This window comes from Ochlerotatus camptorhynchus, unplaced genomic scaffold (assembly GCF_037179485.1).
Source record: "Ochlerotatus camptorhynchus isolate MF236.1 unplaced genomic scaffold, CSIRO-AGI_Acam_v1.1 ptg000022l, whole genome shotgun sequence".
In the NCBI taxonomy this organism is placed as follows: domain Eukaryota; kingdom Metazoa; phylum Arthropoda; class Insecta; order Diptera; family Culicidae; genus Ochlerotatus; species Ochlerotatus camptorhynchus.
Genome location: NW_027040514.1, coordinates 7,602,615 through 7,622,825, shown reverse-complemented (window position 1 = coordinate 7,622,825; position 20,211 = coordinate 7,602,615). Strand labels below are relative to the sequence as shown.

Below are 20,211 nucleotides of genomic sequence, written 5' to 3'. Positions count from 1 at the left end.
TTTAAGGAGAATTGTATGGCAATCATGAGGTGAACAGCAGGTTAATTTGAGAGAGAAGAGAATCCTGATGGGAATTCAAAGAGAATTACAAACAGAATTTAATGAGTGTTCAGAGAGCAGGGTTCTGCAATCTCGATACAAAGAAAAGAAAAGGAACTCTCCGCAGAATCGCTTCATTTCGAGCAACATTTTCGCGTAAGTCAATGCGTTTCTTGTTTTCGAGTCACGATGAACATCCCTAATGTCAATCATGAATTGGCTATCGCTTGTTCATCAGTTCATTTCCTTTGAAGCAAAGACTTGTTTCAATTGACGCAATAAATGAATGCTTCCGTCGTTTTTTCCACTTTCACTTCGATTCGGGACTCATTCGACTTGTCACGCGTCGCGTCGTCGGGCATCAACATATAGTATCCGGATAGTATCCGCAAAATATCGGTCGACGATAGGGATGCCATCCGGATTATAAGCAATAATTAATTGTTATTTTATATTAAACGAAAATTAAATTAACGAGGCCATTCCGAAGTCCAAGATGACGGCCATCGTGTTCAGAAAACGTTTCAAATACCCTACAATATGAGTATTTTTTGGAACGGGGACAATGCGTAGATGCCGAAAATCAATATTCGACGCCATTCACGAAACGAAAATCAAATATTTTATCCATGTGTTTCACTTATACAACATCAGCCTTATACATTCCATAAGATAAACCACATAGGTCCTATAAGAATGCATAAAAGGTATGTGTAACCGCTTATAGGGCTTTTGATCTAATTTCCGTCCTACTAAGCACAACCCGCGCTTTACCTCTCTTTTCTGAACGAATTTAAACAAAAAATGGAATATTTTTGTCAAAGATGACTTGCAAATTTATTCACCTTTCCATACGTACCGTTGGATTTGATAAAGAGTCACAAATTGATGAGATATTGTCTAAAATCTAACACTGCTTCTTGATTCTAAATTCGTTCTACGAGTTTCAATTCCGTCCAAACGCATTGAAACGCCATTAGATTTCCTTCGTCCTACGGATAAACGGAGAAAAAGGGGATGCGCTAGGAGCGCTTCTTTTGTTTTGAGAACAATGAGTGTAAATATGCATACAATGCGCTCTAATAGAATTTATGTTGTAGCTAATGAAGTAACGCATCGGAACAAACGTATTATTGTTTTGTGCATTGTGAAATCATTGATATTATTGATGATTTCTGCTCGATAGAACGGAAATGGGCGATTACGACGAAGTAGCGCTCTTCCCTACATTTCATTTGACACATGATCTTCATTAACGTTTTGCAAGGCGTCTGTTGACTTATACATTTTATGAATAATCAGCAATAGAAATTTGCCAAAAGGTATAAGGAGATTTCTATCCGTGTTTGTGGGATATTTGACACTTCTTCTGAAATCAGAAGCCACCATCTTGAATTGCAAGATGGCGCCATTCATAGATTCATAGATTTCCGGCATCTAGATGTCACCCCGATTCAAAAAAAAACCCACTTTTTCTGAACCAAAACAGCCATCTTAGATTCCAAAATGGCGTCAAACATCGGTTTCTGACCTCAAGACGTTACAGGTATTTCGAAAATAGGGTTAACTACCCCATTTCCGGCCTATTAAGCACAACCCGCACTTAGGCTGTGTTCCATTTGGTGAATTTTCACTTAAATTGGTCAGATGGAAAATTTTCAAATAAACCTGCTATTCCAGCAGACTTATTTCTAACAGACAAGGAATCAACTTTGACAGACGCTTTCTCGGAAATCGGCCGATCAACAACAGAGGGATTTTCGAACATCTTAATTTATTTTCGAAGTATCAAATTTAAGTGAAAATTCACCAAATGGAACACAGCTTTAGTCTTTCTCGATCTAGCGCAGTTTAGCACCAAACGGAATGGTATTATTACTGTTGGCTTCCAAATTTATTTACCTTTCCGTACGTACCGTCAGATTCGATAAAGAGAAACCAATCGTTGAGATATTGTCAAAAGTCTAACACTGCTTCTTGATGCCAAACTCGGTCTAACGCATTGAAACGCCAATGAATTCACTTCGGCCTATCGGATGATGATAAAAATTGATTCGGTCGGAACGCTTCTTTTGTTTTTGGGAATTATGGGTGCAAACCTTCATATCACACGTTCTCATTGACTTCGTTCGGTAGGTTATTAGCTGAAGTATCGTACCAAACGCATAATTGACTTGATAACTCTGCAATCATGGATATATTTGAAGTTCTCTGCTCGATAGGCCCAAAATAGGTGATTAGGCCGAAGTAGTTCTCTACCCTACCTATATCAGGGGGTAAGTTAAAGACTGAACACAATGATAGCGGCATAGCGGCAAGCGCATATTTTCCAATACACTGAAATTCGTTGAGTGAGTGCGTTGCGGCAAAAGCGGCATTTGTACTAAAATTTGTTTGTTTTTCAAAATTTTGGAAAAACGCGGTGCGGTTGAGCGGCAACCTGAGAAGTGCTCAATGTTTTCAGATGTATTTTTTGTATTTTTGAATTAACCAAAAACTTCAAGACGTGAACCAAATAATCATCTAAGGTAGTAAGTGAGTAGTCAGAAAAATGTTGGCCGCATCCGGACATGTTCTGGGCACCCCCGAGGAAGTGGTCAGTTTCTCCTTGAACCAACACCCTCATGCGACACATCGAATTACATGAGAATTCAAAAATATGACCATTTTTGTCCATATTAATTACTGAAGCCAGATCCGGACATGTTCCGGATACCCCCGGAGAAGTGAAACATGGACCTACATCCTCATGTGACGCATCGAACTACATGAGAATTCAAAAATAAGAACATTGGTGGCCACTGAGAAACCACGCTGACCAGACATGTACTGGGTGCTCCCAGGGAGTTTCATAAATTTCACGAAATTTTCCTGAGGCCAATGGAACTTCTCTGGAGTTCTCAGAAATTCCCTGACATTCTCTTCAGAACTACTCTGAAGGTCTCCTCAGAACTACTCTGAAACTCTCCACAGAACTACTCTGAAGCTCTCTTTAGAATTACTTTGAACTTCTCCTTAAAACTACTCTGAAGTTCTCCTCAGAACTAAGTTCTCGTCAAAACAACTCTGAAGTTCTCCTAAAACTACTCTAGATCTTCGATGAAGTTTTCAACATTTTCCTGAAATGTACGAAGTTAACTGAATGTTCTCTTGAAGATCTTTGAACTTTCCCCATATTCGGGACTTCTCTCAAGATATCACTACTCGCCAAAGTTCTTTAAACTTCTCAATAAATTAGAGTTCTCTGGACTTCCCTAAAACTCATGGAATTTTCCTTAAGCTCTAGCAGTTTTCCTAATATTCATAATTCTTCTGCGAAGCCCTAATAATAATAAAATGCCATAGAAGAATGGCAAATGATAGAACTATTCCACAAATGGTTTGCATGATACGTTAAGCAAACTAACCATAACAATTTTATTGGGGTGCTCTCGATATTTCCCCACGGTGCCCCACCCACTACTTCAAAGTGCTCCCAAATTGTTTGAAGTTAATGCAAATTCAGAGACGATCACTGAACTTTGGAGAATTTCAAAGCCCCATTCATAATAATTTTCATTTTCATTTTGCAGCGTTCGGTGGGGCAATGGGAGCGCAAGTCAATCCAAAGCCGAGGATAAAGGACGGGTAATGACTGAATAGTCTATGCGGACCACTTGAACGCCATGGGAAAAGGAAGGGATTGACGAGGCCGGTTATTGGGGGGTTTTGAGGAATGACACATAGTGATGCTAAGTGTAAAGAAACCGAATATCCATCTCCCACTGATTCATCCTTTCACATATATACCAAATTGATATTTTAAAGCAATAATCAAAATAAACAGACAATACATAAAAAGGCTAGCGGACCCTCCGCATCCTAACTCTTCTGTTAATCCACTTAATGCTACTAGGCTGTCTAAATTTTCTTATTTAAGTTCGTTTGATGATTATGATATCTCTAGTCTAATTTAATAAATAATTGAAATCTCTAATCTACCTACCATGCTTTATTAAGTACCTGCACTTGTGAATGTAATCCAAAATTTAACGTGTTTCAAGTTGTTTTTGACTTTGACCTATATTTAATATATATTAGTTCGTCCCAGGTGACACCTTCAAGTGACTAAAATGCTTCACTTTGAAGTTAGTTTCCTAGCTGATTTTTAAATTACAGTATATGCTTCAACTACGCTCACACGTTTCCACTATGTCGCACCACAAAAATACGTATGGTTACGTCACAATAGAAGCACGCCACAGTGGAAATCCCGAGCCATAGTTCAAACACTTATCCTAAATCAAAATGAAGCACATATAAGATTAGTTGCAATACCATGTACAAAAATGGTGTTTAACATTGTTCCCTGAGTAATACCTCAATGAAAACAACAACGAAAGCTTGTCACGCAAGTAGAAGGAGCACTGTTGGGCACTTTCTGAAATATTTCAATAGTATAATTCCCTTGCAAACCCAAATAAATCTATCTGCGTAAAAATAAATAAAATAAGAGTGATTTGCGGCAAAACCCGCCACTATCACACCCAACGTCAGTGCCTATACGTAAGCGTACTACGACGCGGCTCTCAATCAAAGGAGTAACAAGTGTGATACTATTACTGCTAGACTAGATCTTTGGTTTTCTCCTGCAGTGGTTCATCAGAGAGGGGAAGCTTAGTAATCCCCATTGCTTGCCCATGACGCCATTCTATCGCGGCATGAGCCAGCAACGCCGACCATAAACCCACCGTCTCCAACACTCCACTATAAAGCATGAAATTAAGCCCGCCCACCAACAGCAAGGTGCAAAAACTAGCCAAGGGGAGGGCTCTTTCTGCTCTGCTTAACTTGGTGAAATATTGTAGCGAAAATGAGTGTAGTTCGTAAAAACACACTTGTTGTTGACTTCAGTGTCCTTCCAGTTCGCGTCAATGCGGTAAAAGTGCAAAAATCCTTCGAGAACAATATTAAGCTTCAATATTCGGGCGTTAGATGCATTCAGTTGCCTTAACCTAAGAAAAGGTGCACAACTATAAACACGCGTTTCTCTGTGCGAAGAGTGAGTTCAGAATCTCGGTATATGTGGATTGTGAAGCAGTGACCGTTCGAGTGCATGACCTTCCTTTGGCATGGATACAAGCCACTGTCATGAACCACATGGCAAAGTACGGGACAGTGATTTCCAGTCGACATGAGAAACGGAAGCACTACTTCCCAGGATTCCTGAGCGGTGTTCGAGTTATGCGAATGCGACTCGAAAGCGCCATTCCATCGGTCGACAACGAAACAACGTTGGTGACGTACGACAAGCAACCAAAAACGTGCCACCATTGTGGCCGAGCAGAACATCCCAAACAGAAATGTTTGGATGTAGCCACATCGAACAATAGCACCGCTCCAGCAGCTCCACCAACCGAGAGGGTATTCAGCAGTGCGCAAAACAGTAAGGTTCAATGAGTCATTTTCATATGAATATGAACAGTCATCCGCCTCATCATTCACTGCCTCGTGAGAGTCAGAATGATTCGGAAGTAAGCGAGTCACTGACAGCAGAGCACTCAGTCAGTAGCTCAGTCAACCCGTTTAATCTTCCGTCATGGTACCCAATCCTTGTTTTGAATGACTGAGCGTACATTTTCGATGGAAAAATGCCTCAATTACATGCTGTGTGAGCGAAGGCCAGCGATGTGAGTCGCCTGTTCGTGAGAGACTGAATGTTTTTGTTGCCTCGTCCTTTACCGTTTGGTACATACGATCTGGATAGAGCAATGAATTGAATAGATCAGTGCTTTCACACTCAGCCTAAGCAGTCAATAATTTTACGGTCTGGTATTCAGTCTCACTGATTTCCCGTCGATGGATATCGAACAAAACCAGGCAACGACATCGGGTCAATCATCTCCTGCTTTCACCGGGTTCTCAGTAGAAGAACAACAGCGAAACACCGACAATCAAACCGAGGACCATCACACTTCAAGCGTTGAAAGCAACGACGAAAACTCTAGCACCAGCTCATCCAACGCAACAAAGGATTTCATTGAAAATACCAACAAACGCCGGCTGTCGAGGCCAGTGCTGTAAATTTTCATATCATTCGATTGAAGATGAACCAATCCAACCATTCAATCAATGTAAACGATTTCTCACATGACCATAATTTGAAGAGTCCCTTTCTCATTCGAAGCTCATTGTCACTGTCAATTGAGTCACTCACTATCATTTGATATACGACAGTGGAGTATGGAGGAAAACCCGGCAAAATGGTCCCGAACAGACCAATTTACTTTTAGTCAGCCTTTAATCAATAACTTCTTCAATATACCAGACTTTCCTGATGTTCAAAAGAACTTTCTTAGACTTCTCTAGACTGCCCGGAATTTCACAGTATTTTTATAAGAACCCGCCATTTTATTGAAATTCAATTAATTGCCTTGAAGTTTCCAAAATTTTCCTTCTGTTTTATAAACTTAAAAAAACGCTAACGGAATTTTGCCTTAAATCACTAATTTTTCCTGGACTTATCTGGACATTCCTGAAGTTTTCTATGCTTCCCTGAAGTTTTGAATTTTCAAGATAATGTAGATAGAAAGTATAGAAATTGAATTTTTTTTTCCCAAGTTCTAGAATCTTCAAAATATGTAGAAGTTCGATTCCGCAATAAATTTCTCTCCTCGAGATCTCGGCAATTCGCCACGATATATTTTTTTTCTATGTCCATGATTGCTAGAAGAAATAGAGAAATGGATCATTCTCATTTGAGAAACGCTATACCGTATGCGTGATAATGTTTGCACCATCGTACAAATAAGGTTCTCTTTTCACCTGTGCATACAATGCCTTGGTTTTCTTTGCATGCACGTAACCTATAGCTCATACCGTAGTAGGCTGTGTATAAAAGAAAATGATTTACTTAGTTTGACAGTTGCACCATGACGAAGTGGCAGCGTATTCGTGATTTGTCCCACGCCCAAATGTCGCAAAAAGACATTTCAATCGCCGTGGGAGTGTCCCGGCGGACCATCAAAAGGGTTTTAGACCGAGAAAAGAAAGGACAACTCTCCGCGAAGGTGGCCACAGGTCGTCCGAGGTCAGCTCGGGTTCCGAGGGTTATCGCTGCTATCAAAAGGAAGATTCGGGTGAATCCAGTGCGTTCAATAAGGAAAATGGCAAAGGAACACGGGATCAGTGACTTTACGGCACGGAAGATCGTAAAGGAAGATTGCGGGGCGAAGTCGAGGGCACGGAAAAAAAAACTCACATGACTACCAACCGCATCCGGGAGCTACGAGTCGAACGATGCAAGAAGCGAAAAAATCCGGTAATCCTGTTCACCGACGAGAGCATGTTTACCGTCGATCCCGTATTAAATTCCAGAACCGACCGGTATATTAGTTCTCGGTAAAAGACGTGGCCGACGAGCACAAGAACGTGTATCTGATCAAGCATCCTGCTAGCGTTATGGTGTTTGGATTGGTGGCTTCCGATGGCAAAAAATGGACCCGGTGTTCATTCCAGAAGGCGACAAGGTCAACACGGAGGTCTACATCGGGATTTTAAGTAAGTATGTTCTTCAGTGGATCAAATAACAGTACGGTCCGAAGCCAAATGTTGTCTCACACCTCGAACCGCACTCAGAAGTGGTTGCAGGAACATCTTCCGTTCTGAGCGAAGGATATGTGGCCGCCATCCAGCCCCGATCTTAATCCGCTGGATTACTCAATATGGCGCGTCATGAAGACCAAGGCCTGTTCTAAACACCACCCGAGTACATCAAGCCTTAGACAAACATTGACCCGTACCTGGAGAGAAATGGATCTAGGCTACATTATTAGAACCTGCCGTGCATTCCGGAAGCGTGTGGAGGCCGTAAATGCAGCAAGTGGAAACTCGATCGATGATTAACATAGTTTAAGACTCTGAGAAACATCCCCTCTTTGAATAAATAAAAAAAATTCGAGAACGAAATTTTTGAGAATTTTTTTAAATTTTGACATTGCTCAATGGTGCAAACATTATCACGCATACACGGTAGACAGACTTTTCTATTTTTTGAAATTGTAATTTATATAGTCAAACGTAATCCTGGTGGAGACGTTCACGGTCACTCATTCCCAAGAATGATTCATCCATTCCTCTTCCACAGTTGAGATTGATTACATTGCGCAAAATAAAAGAACTAGCATTCACACCCATGAAAGTGCCCAGGCCCATCGGATTTCAACGAATACCGAAACGCTACATTACCAACTGCCTACATACCAGTACCACAGACAAACAGACTATCTCTTCATTGTTTATCTTCGTTCACGTATTTAACGGTTGATTTGAATAGTTCCCCTAACTACTCGCCGCAGCGCTGGCATCGGATCATTTTGACGTTTCTATACATTCTATAGAACTTTTATGCAATATTGTTTACGAGTTAGCGAGCAAGCTTGTTTTCCGCGAGAACCCTAAGGTTCTATGTTTTGAAATACTATGTTTTCAAGAAAAACTTTTTCAAAGGGGTTACGTCTGTTTGTCTGTCCAGCCATTGATATTCCAGGTCACGGAATACGGTGTACGTGTCACTTCCGTATCCCGAGTGATTTTCTTCATCGAGGTCCGGTGCAATCCAACAAACGGACTGCCGTGGTTCTCTCTTCTTTGCAAAAAAAAAAACAACTAAATTGATCATCAAACTTAAGCATTACTGGCAGTGGTGCCAGAATTGATGAACATATCAGCTTTCGATGTGGTGGAAGGGCGTTTGAAGTGTGTCGAAGTGTGTTTTTGTGGGTTTTAGCACAAAGTGGCAGCGTAACTTTCCCCCTTGCTTACGAGCTATTCCTTCTAGCAATTCTACATATTTTGAAGATTCTAGAACTTGGGAAAAATATTTCAATTTCTATATTTTCTATCTACATTATCTATAATATTTTCGGAAGGAATTGTTTTCATGATCCCGGATAGATCATGCATTAAGACAAATTTTAAAAGTCCTCAATTTTGACTTGAATTGTAGATCCTGAATTTAGAAACAACCAGAACAAAAGAAAATAATGATTTCGGGTTTAACTAAATTTCCAGGACTTGGTAAATATTGAAGACTCTAGAATACAATAAAAAATCATTTTTTTTTAAATCCAACGCTTTAAAAAAGTTGCAGATCTCGGTTCTAAGATCCAAGAGATAATATTAATATTTCAAGATTCTAGGACCTCAAAATTCCAATTTTTAGATCCTGAAAAAATCTCAAAATCAAATTTGAGATCTCAGTCTTGGACAAATTTTAGAGATTATGAACTTTTTAAAGAAATTGAATTCCCGGCTTTTGCCCGGGTGCCCAACTCCGTCAGGAAATTATGAATGTATATCAGAAAAGTTGCCAGAACATTTGAGTTGATTTGAGGCGAAATTCCGTGAGCGTTTCTTATGTTTATAAAACAGAAGGAAAATTGTGGAAACTTCAAGGCAATTCATTGAATTTCAATAAAATTGCGGGTTCTTATAAACATACTGAGCACGGCAGTCTAGAGAAGTCTAAGGAAGTTCAGAACTCTTTTCAGCAGTTTTAATAACACCATTTAAGTCTGGTATATTGAAGAAGTTATGAATTAGTGTCGATAATTTAGGGGCAGTTCCATAAGCTTCAGAAAAATCTTGAGAACTTCAGTGAAAATCATACAATTATATTAACTATTTCATTTTGATTCCAAGAAAATGACGTGAGTTTAAAGAAGTCCAGAAATTTCAGATAACTTCACAGAATTGCTGAGATCGTCAGAAACATTTCTGTGGAACTTAAGGAAAGATCCGAGAACTTCAGGAACTTTCATGCGGAAGAAGTTTAGTAAGCTCAAAAAATAGGCAGGGTGGCCAGTGAATTTTCATTTTGAAATTGCCGGTTTTCCCAGTTTAAATCTTAAAAAATTCCCAGTTGTTAATATTCAACAAAAAAAAGGAAAGGATAAAAAAAAAAATGATTTAAGAAGATTCCCAAGATTCTGGGGCTTTGAAATGTGTGTAAAGTCTGAAACTAGAACTTTTTTTTCAAAATTTGTGATTAGTAACAATCTTTGTGATGCAAGATTTGGAGAAAAAAATAATTAAAATGTGAGGAATCGAAATTTTTTCAAGATCACAGATTTGAAAAAAAAATATATATATATCATACTTATGAGTTGTGGAGTCATAATTGTCACGCTCTGAGACTTGGAAGCATTTTAAGAGTTATAACAAATTACAGAACAATCTATACAATCTAGCGGACAAACCCTGGAATGTTTAGTAAAATTAAAAGAATTCAAAGTGTTAATTTCCAACAAATATTGAGAAGGATTCCCACACAGTTTTCGAAGGAGAAGTTCTGAGCAGAATTCTAGAATTATTCTGACATGAAATCCTTTGTTAGATAAATTTGCAGGGATTTCTGTGGAGAAGAATGCATGTTCTAAATTAAATTGTTAGGTAATTTTAGAAGATTTAAAAAGGTGTTGTGAAAACAAAACTTTGCGGAAAATTCCTACTTTATTATTCTGAGGAGATTTGTATGGGGATCGCGAGGAAAATGACAGATGACGTTTAAGAAGAATTTCAAGAGAATTATGATCAGAATTCAACAAGAAACAGAGTTCTGAGAGTGATTTGGCAATAATTTCAACCCCAGTGCGGAAGATTCATCTCAGAACTCCAACAAAATTGATTGCAAAAAAATTGCTGATAATTATAAAGAAATTCTTTAAGGAGTTTCTAAATAAAATTTCGAAAGATTTTTGCTGTTTTGAATAGAGTTAAAGAAATTTTTGAAAAGATTTTCAAAGGAATCGAAGTCTCCGGATAGGCTCAAGGGAATTCGAAGAAGGATTTCAATCAAATTCTTCGGTAATTATTACGCGGAGTGTTTTCTGGTTATTTCAGAACAATTTCAAGATAATTCAGAGCAGAATTCCAAGTTAATTCTGAAATTCATATCATGAGAATTTTGAACAACGAAAACTTAAAACCCCGGAAAAGAATAATTCAGTTTCGGTTTTTACAAATATTTGTTTCCCAAGTCCAGCATCTTCAATATTTTCTTTTAAGGACCATGCACTTTACATCTGAAATTGAACCGACAAAAATGAATTTGCAATATTGCTGAGTGATTAAATTGTAAAACCATCTTATTGGAACTGAAGAAAATTATGCAGCAAATAGAGCAAGACATTAATTTAGTAAAAGATCACTCTGTTTTAATGGTTTATTCTGAAATTCTGGTGTAAAATTTTGTTCCATGGAATGGTTAATTTATTTTTCCCGGTTCTCTCGTCGAATTCCCGGGATTTTCCCGATTTTCCCAGTTACTTTTCGAATTCCCGGATATTTCCTAGCCACCCAGAAATAGGGGGAGTTTTAGGGGGAGTTCACTTTCATTAGTTTCAGAAAAGCAGTGGGAAATTTTTAAAAGTTCCCAAATTTTCAGAGAACTTCAGAGATGTTGAGAAAACTGTTGAGGCCTCCACATAAGTTCAGAAATTCACCGAAACTTTAACATGTTTAGGACGGTTCAATTAAATTCAGGGAAGGTCAACAAGCTTCTGGACAACTGCAAAAACTTTAGAAAACTTTCGAGAACTTCAGGAAAGAACGGAGATCATTAGAGCAGTTCCGTTAACATTAGAGAAGTTATAGAAATTTTAAAAATCTTTCGAGAACTTTAGCGAATTGTTAAAACTTTAGAGAAGATCGATGATCGTTAGGAGAATTGAGGAGACTTTAGGAAGTCATCCGACAAAGTTCAGGGAAGTTCTAAAATTTGATGAGTATTGTGAGCATCAGATAAGTTTCTACGAAAGACCGTCAAGACAGTTTAATTAGCTTCAGGAACATTTTGGGAACTGTCAAGTAGTTCTGAAGACCTCAGAATAGCCCATTCCATATTCAACGGAGATTTCTCATGAAATTTCACTTGGAGTTCTCCTCAACATTCGCTTTGTACTAGTATTTCTAGTACTAGAATTTCAACTAGAATGGGGTACGTTAATCGATTTGCTTGAGACCAATAGGCTAGTCAAGTAGTGAGCCAATTTAAAATCGTTAGTTTCCACCGGTTGCTACTATGTTATTGCCAAATCAGCTGTAATTACACAGAGAACTGAAAACCGATGCTTGGGACTAGCAGTGTGTAAAAACTGATGATCTCAAACTAGGCAATACCAGCGCCGGCCGCGCCCGAACACAGCTCAAGAAAGGAATGGGTAGGAGTCAGTGGCGTCGCGTAACCTCACTTTTTACCTGTGCACCAACTTTCAAAAACAGATTTAATGCCATATTCATACTCGAATCGGTTGAAAAACACACTTAATCTTCTAGTTAACTCGATATCTATGCATTGCAAGCAATATTTTGATAATTAAATGTTTTGAGAGTTGATGCACAGGTAGATTGAGCTTAAGGCGACGCCACTGGTAGGAGTGTGTTGACGTGACATTTGCTTTGATGGAAGCCGAGCAATCCTCTGCACTTCCACGAGGAATCACTGGGATGTTGGGTAAGAGGGTTGGGTATGCAGCAGGGTTCGTTTTGATAAACGATAAGCTGAATTGATGTCCTAACAATCATATAACGCGAATGAGCTTGGGATTAAACCCATGGTCCTGCTCAGTAAGCAAAAACGTTTGCCACTAGGCAAACGAGCTCCTTTTTTAAATCATCGAGTAGCTGTTATTACCATGTAGTCATATTGACAAATAAAACGATTGACGAATCTTGAATGTGAATGGGCTTGTGATTAGATTCATGATGTTTCGCTCAGTAAGCAAAAACGGTCACTCTAAGACCACCGAGCCCCTCATATCACATCATACCGTAACTCAAGTTGTTGAGCAATTGAATCCTTAAAAAAGCCGAACAACTGATGCAGTAATAATGCAGCAAAAAGAGCTAGTCATTATTTCACGAATTATTGATTCTGAAACTGTGGCGTAAAAATATAGCCGTCTGTTTAGGTTTATTCATTTTTCCCGGTTCATTATCGGCTACTTTTCAAATTTCCGGTTATTTCTTTGTTCGCTGGCCTGACCATCACGTTTTTGATATTGTCTAGAACAAAAATTAGGCCCTAATGTTTGTTTTTATTTGTCTCGGTTTCAGTTCCTACACAACCCAACTGAACACCAGTTGCTAGTTAAATTCGGAGACCATTAGCATTAGCATCGAACAAGTTGCACAGTATGGTAGGTGGAACGAATTCAAAACTATTAAGAGCACGACGGATATCTATTACTGGACAGATAGGGTAGAGAACTTCTTCAGCCTAATCGCCCATTTTGGGCCTATCGAGCAGAAAACTTCAAATAAATCCATGATTTCAGAGTTCGGCAATTCAATTATGCATTTGGTACGATACTTTAGTTAATAAGCTACGGAACGAAGTCAATGAGAACGCGTGATATGAAGGTTTGCACCCATTATTCCCAAAAACAAAAGAAGCGCTCTGACCTAATCAATTTTTATCTTCATCCGATAGGCCGAAGTGAATTCATTGGCGTTTCAATGCGTTAGGCCGAGTTTAGAATCCGTAGGCCGAGTTTGGCGTCAAGAAGCAGTGTTAGACTTTTGACAATATCTCAACGATTGGTTTCTCTTTATCAAATCTTACGGTACACACGGAAAGGTAAATAAATTTGGAAGCCATCAGTAATAATAACATTCCGTTTGGTGCTAAACTGCGCTAGATTAAGAAAGACTAAGTGCGGGTTGTGCTTAATAGGCCGGAAATGGGGTAGTTAACCCTAGTAGGTAGGAAATAATTACTATCTCCCAGATAGACATATCCCGCTCCAACAGTTAAGGATTGTTCTGGCCACGTCCGTACAACTGGTAGGGATAGGAAATGTATGTTACATTTACTTAAGAGAGATGCTAGTTAAATTCGGAGACCAGTTCATAAATAAGAATTGCCAGTTCTGTATGTCAGAATATATGCACCAAACATTTTAACTGGGAATCATCCATGGTCAACCTTCCTATATTTCTGGTTTTCCACGCTTTGGTCATGTTTGTACCAGTTCTGAAGGCGATTGTACTACGACTGAAGATGATGTTCAGGGGACATGTGAAGACATTTTCTTCCATCGCTTTGAAGACTTTGCCTCTGCTCTGAGCTCATGTAAGGGTTTGATTTACACGGAAAGTCACCTCACCTCTTTCGCGGCGCAAAATAGGCCTCTTTGTATCAAGGATCGGTCTAACACTTTTAGAAATTTAATAATATGCCGAACGAGTCTGGTATTTTCAGAACATTTTCTGCTTTGAGTTTACCTAGCAAATGGGAAGCGTTCAATCTCAACTTACCTTTAAGCTTTCTCGAATAAGTTTTAACCTCTTTTGGCGACTCTTGCCTGCTAGGTTCCACTTGTTCCTTTATCCGTATATTTTCTTCTTCTTTGTCTTCCTTCACACTTTTCTCCCGTCTTTCACTTGCTTTTTCTGTTTCTTCTTCTTCTTCTTTTGCTTCTTCCTTACATTTCACAACAGTGTCCTTTTCACCAATTTCTGTCTCACTTTCAGCGTCCCGTTTCGCACTCACTTCTTTTTCTTCTTCTTCTTCTTCCACAAACGTCTGATTCCCGGTCAGAAACGTGTTCAAATCGACTCCACCGTCACTGATCAGTTTATCCAGCGACACAAAGTTGGCATCGTTCTTCACAAATGCACTGTGCTCTTCGGCGGCCAAATGGTTCGCCAGGACATCGTACTCGATCCGGCAGATTTCGCAATACCCGCACCGTTGCTGCTGCTGGGTTGCCTTCGCCCGGGCATTGGTGTTGTTGGTGTTGGTGGTGGTGGTTGTGGTGGTGTGGGCGGTTGTGGTCTTCGGTTGGTTAGTGGTCGCGGTGGTTGTTTTCACGCTTTTCCCTGCCGCTCCTCCGTGCCGGTCGCGATCGCTGTTGAAGGGCGATGCGCTGGACCGGGTGTTGAGGTTCAGTACGGGCCACTTTTTGAACAGTTGAAACGCGGGGCGGTAGTGCCGCTGGTAGGATTCGATCTTCAGGAAATCCCCCCGGAGATGCTGGATGTTGGCGGCTTTGCGCTGCGCGTCCGAAGTGGTGGAGGATGTTCCTCCCGCGCCGGGTTTTCCTAGCGATTGTTGCGGGTCTTGCTCACCGCCGCGGCACGTTTCGATGACTTTCTTGAAGAATTTGATCGCGTATTCGGTGGTCCAGATGGGCTTACCCCAGGACTTGGCTAGATGGGCCGGCGATTGCTGGCCGGTGGCGCGATCGAGCTGCGTTCGGAATGTGTTGTGGCTCGCCGGAGCCGGACTGCACGGACTGCTCGGTGGTGCACTCGTCGGGTTGTTACTGCTGTGCTTTTGCTGGTGCTGCTGCTGTTGCTGTTGTCGGACACGTTGGAGCATGGCATCCGCACGGCTGCGGGGTAACGATGGTTTGATCTGGAAATGGACACGTGGTTGAGAATGGTGTTTGAGGGGGGAGGTGCGGGGGAAAGTTATCTACTTACAGCAGCCGAGCCGCTGGCCGACGGAGTCGGATTCGGTGTACCGCCGACACATGGTGACGAGGGAGATGCTTCGTTTAGATACTGCTGCAGATGCGGGTGATAGGCGTAGGAAAGTGGAGTCCTCGGTGTCTGCGGGGTCGTCGGCGTTGCCGGTTGCTGTAGTTGCTGATACTGCTGACTGGATGGACCTCCGTCGGATTCCGTAGCCCGCTGTTGATACTGCTGCTGTCTCGGTTGTTGCTGATAGTCCTTATCGGTGATGAAATGGGTGATCTCTTTGTTCAGGAAGAATTCTATTTTCTGTGCGGGGTGGAGAAAAGGTAGGAAAACCAGTTAGTGTGTCTGTCGGAACGGAATTCGCGCAGTGCTGCGGCGTCTGTATGTAGTAAGGTACGGTACAACTAACAACAGAGAAGAGGGCAATCGTTCGTTGCGATGATGGGCAACCAGTTGCGTGATTCAGCTTTCGCCGTCCCCGCCCGTCGTAGCGAATAACGAAAATCATGCGATGGGGAGCCATTTTAAGATGCGAATCCTCTTACAAGACAGAACGAATCCATCTCTTCCGATGACGATGACGACGACGACGACGACGACGCGGCAGCATTTAAACAATTTAACTAAAGCTGGTCGTCCCGACTATAGCTAGGTATCCGGCACAACAAACACGGGAGAACTAATAGCATACAAGGAAAGTGATACCACGCGAAGTGCGGAGGGATGTGTGGGTGGGTGGTAACCGCCCTCTAGCGTGAGTTCCTAACATCTAACGGAACTCACAGGGGGAGAGGATCATTGCGCGCGCATACCACTCTGCTCCGACGAATGGTTCTTCAAAGCGGAACAACCGAGAGAACTCACAGTTTGGACCAACACATCGACACCCTTAACAACCACACACACACGTACGTACGAAACGGACCGGGAGAGGGTCGGATCTGTCATATTTCTGTGCAGAAAAGTGCAGTTGAACGAACGAGGAACGGAATACCCGGACTAGAACTAAACTGAAATCGTTTGGCTGGATTATTTTTTCTTCTTTGCGAAATTCTGCCTTGCCATGCAGCAGGCAGACTGGAATATCGATCCAACGCAAACCGAAATGGTCGGTTCGGCCAAGATCTGCTGCTGCTGCTTGCTTTCCGACGAGAAGATTCCGTGTGAGGAAATGTAAAGTGGGGCTTGACATTCTGTGTGTGCGAGAGTGCAAATTCTGATCAATTCGGATTCATGGAAGAGAATATACGAATACGGAATTAATTTTGCGAGTCGAAGGAGTTCTACATTGAAATTCGCATTCGTTTAGTCATGGCTATTTGAAAATCACAGCGTTGCGTACAGGTTTTCGCTTTCGGAATAAATCGGTCCATTCGTGAAGCAACAAGGTATTAACTGCAGTACAATGTTATCAACTACCCATAATCCCATTACTGTCCTATTTGAGTAGGACATCAAGTGAAGGTGGGACTGATATGGGATTTTTTATTATAATCATCCTCACGAATGGTTTTGCGGCACATACTAAACTGACCATATGACCATAGCAGTCCCACCTATAATAGGTACGTAAATGGGACTGTCATGCTTTTGTGGGTAGATACTTGGATATGGGTCATTCCATCTCCAGTGACCGAGCAATTGCAATGACCCTGTATGAAAATGTAAAAGGTTGTATCCAAGAGCCGACCGTATATTTTTTAGACGTAGGATTACGTGCTCGGTATCAATATTCGGCGACTGTGTTAGGGAAACCACTTTTTCGAGATCAATCATATAAGATCGAGATTTTTTCGCCTTTTCTAGCTTTCTGGAGAAAACCTTACCCCATGTCATGGCATGTGATATTCGATCATTGCGAGAATTTGTATGTACCACTTCAATACTGTTACGCATTTGACCACAAACGTTCGGTTCTTCTCCTTCTTCGCATTTCAAGCTTATTGCGTACTCTCAACTTAGTGTTCTAAGATGCACTTCCACAGTTATTAATTGAGAGCTTTCGATGCCTGTACCATTTTTGCATTGGTATAATTGTGTGGCAAGTCCAATCGTACTTCTATGCCCAGGGAAGTCGAGAAATTTTCCGACCCGAAAAATTTCTAGACCGGACCGGAAATTGAACCCAGCCACCTCCAGCATGGTATTGCTTTGTAGCTGCGCCTTTACCGACTGAGCTAAGGGAGGCCCCATTTTCGGTTGCTGAGTACATTATCCAAAGAGCTTTGGGGGTGATGTGGTTGGCAGTGTAAATGAAAATTAACTCTTAAACAACATCAATTTATGGTGGTCCTGAAAAGAACTGTTTTGTATTGCTGGTTGAGTAATGCTGAGCTATTAGGGTGTTCAACACGGATGAGACTGTCGAGCTGTATGTCGTTTGGAACGAGAGTGAAGTGCTTGGCACAGCGACTCACGAAGTGCTACTGAATCCGATCAGTAGCGGTGCGGCTTCTTCCTCCTTATTCGGTGAATGGACGCTCGTGTGGGCTGCCCTCGCAGGGTTCTGCATTTTCGAAGCAAAGAAAAGAATATGAACTCTCCGCATAATCGCTTCATTTCGAGCAATATCATTTTCGTGTAAGTCATCGCGTTTCTTGTTATCGAGTCACGATGAACATTCCTCTTTACCAACATGACTGGACTATCGCTTGTTTCGTTCGTCAAGTGCTTCAGTTCATTTTATTTGAAGCAAAGACTTGTTTCAATTGACGCAATGAATGAATCGAACACTGCTTCCTTCGGTTTTTTCCACTTTCACTTCAATTCGGGCTCATTCTACTTGTCACGACCTGACGACGCAGGCATCAATAAATAGTATCCGCACAACATCGGTTGCCGATAGGGATGGCATCCGGATTATATGTAGTAATAATATATTATTTTGTATTAAACAAAAATTAAATCGACGAGACCATTCTGGAGACCAAGATGGCGGCCATCGGGTTTCAGAAAAAGTGTCAAATACCCTACAATAGGGTATTTTCGGAACGGAAACAACGCGTAGATGCCAAAAATCGATATCCGACGGAATGATGGAATCCAATATGGCGGCCATTAGGAATCAGAAAGTGTTATTTGACGCCATTTTGGAATCCAAGATGGTGGCCATCCAGTTTCATAAAACGTGTCAAATACCCTAAGATGTGGGTATTTTCGGAACGGAACGCGTGGCTGTCGAAAATCGATATCCGATGCTATGTTCGACTTCAATATGGCGGCCATCGGGTTTAACAAAAAGTGTCAAATACCGTAAGATCTGGGTATTTTCGGAACGGGGACATGCTGAAAATGTTCGATGTCATTTGTAGGCTTTTTGACACTTCTTCTGAAATCGGAATTGAATTTCAAGATGGCGTCCGACATCGTTTTCTGTCTTTTAGATGTCAGCAGGTTTCCAAAAAAACTCTCATTGATCGGTATTTGACAGTAGTTCACAGGTTTTCCGAACCAAAGCCGCCATCTTGGATTTAAAGATAACGTGACAACAATTTTCGGCATCTACGGAATGGGAATGAGACATTCTGAAAATAACCATATTTTAGGGTATTTGACACTTTTCCGCAAATCGGAAGCCGCCGTCTTGGATTACAAACTGGCGTCGGATATCGATTTTCGGCTTCTAGACGTTACCCTGATTTAAAAAAACAGTTTGTATTTGTATTTTCATCCTCTAGACATCATCCCGATTCCAAAAAATACCTTTATTGAAGATTATTTGACAGTATTTCACACTTTTTCTTAAACTGGAAGCCGCCATATGACGTCGCATATCAATTTTCGATCTCTAGACGAACCACACGACAATGATAAATTTGACATCCACGTGCACAGATCTATGCACATACGCTTAAATGAACCGAGTGAAAAATCAACAAAAGTCATAAAAACTGCGCGAATTGGGATCGAACAGCTTCGCTTCAATGCAAAAGAAAGTTCATTTGACAATGAAAGAAGAAATGAACACGAATCAATCCAAAGCAAACAGTATGAAAACTTATCGACAGTGGTTCTGGTTGATGTTGACGAGGATCTACTCAAAAAGAGGACAGAATGACTTTCAATTGAAAGTGATGGTTGACAGCTTCATCGTCCTTTGACGATTTTCGATTGAAAGTGACTTTGTGGGGCCCTGACCTTTCGTTGGGTACTGGAGAACAATGTTCAACGCCACGCTTCGAAAGCACTGCTGCTGCTGCTGATGACTTGACACCACCACACACGGTGATTGAATAAGCACCGTTCAGCGAGACCGCATGGAATTCGATTTTGAAATCTGTGTTAGGGAAAGCGCTTTTTGCAGGCAATCGGTGATAATTTTGATTAACTTTAGCAGATTTGTAGAAAAATGTCCAACCGATTGGCTTGTTTGGAATTAAAATCCATCCGCTATTGACAGAGTTTTAAGTCATTCCGTCTCGCACGCAGAGCCGGTCAAGACGTACTGGTCTCGTTGTACCAACAATCAATACGAAACTAACGATTTTAAATTGGCTCACCACTTTAGTAGCCTATTGGTCCCAAGCAAACGATTAACGTACCCTATTCTAGTTGAAATTCTATTACTACACTATGTTTGTTTTGATTCGCTATGAAAGTTTGACAGATAACATCAGGGGTGTGTGGATTCATGCAGAACATGCAGGGGTGAGTGAAATAGCTTGAGACTGCTTGGGACCGTTGTTCTGGTACTGAGTGAGCCAAAAA

At 41.0% G+C, this 20,211-nt stretch overlaps 1 protein-coding gene across 1 annotated transcript in view; it reads right to left on the bottom strand.

Annotated features, from left to right (window-relative positions):
• The window catches only part of chif (chiffon), an 80,328-nt gene that overhangs the window by 6,478 nt on the left and 53,639 nt on the right, over nt 1–20,211 (bottom strand). The window contains exons 3-4 of the mRNA XM_065226913.1: nt 15,508–15,807; nt 14,338–15,439 (exon numbers count right to left, since the gene is read on the bottom strand). Coding sequence (XP_065082985.1) covers nt 14,338–15,439; nt 15,508–15,807 — 1,402 coding nt within the window. The remainder of the gene's footprint in view (nt 1–14,337; nt 15,440–15,507; nt 15,808–20,211) is intronic.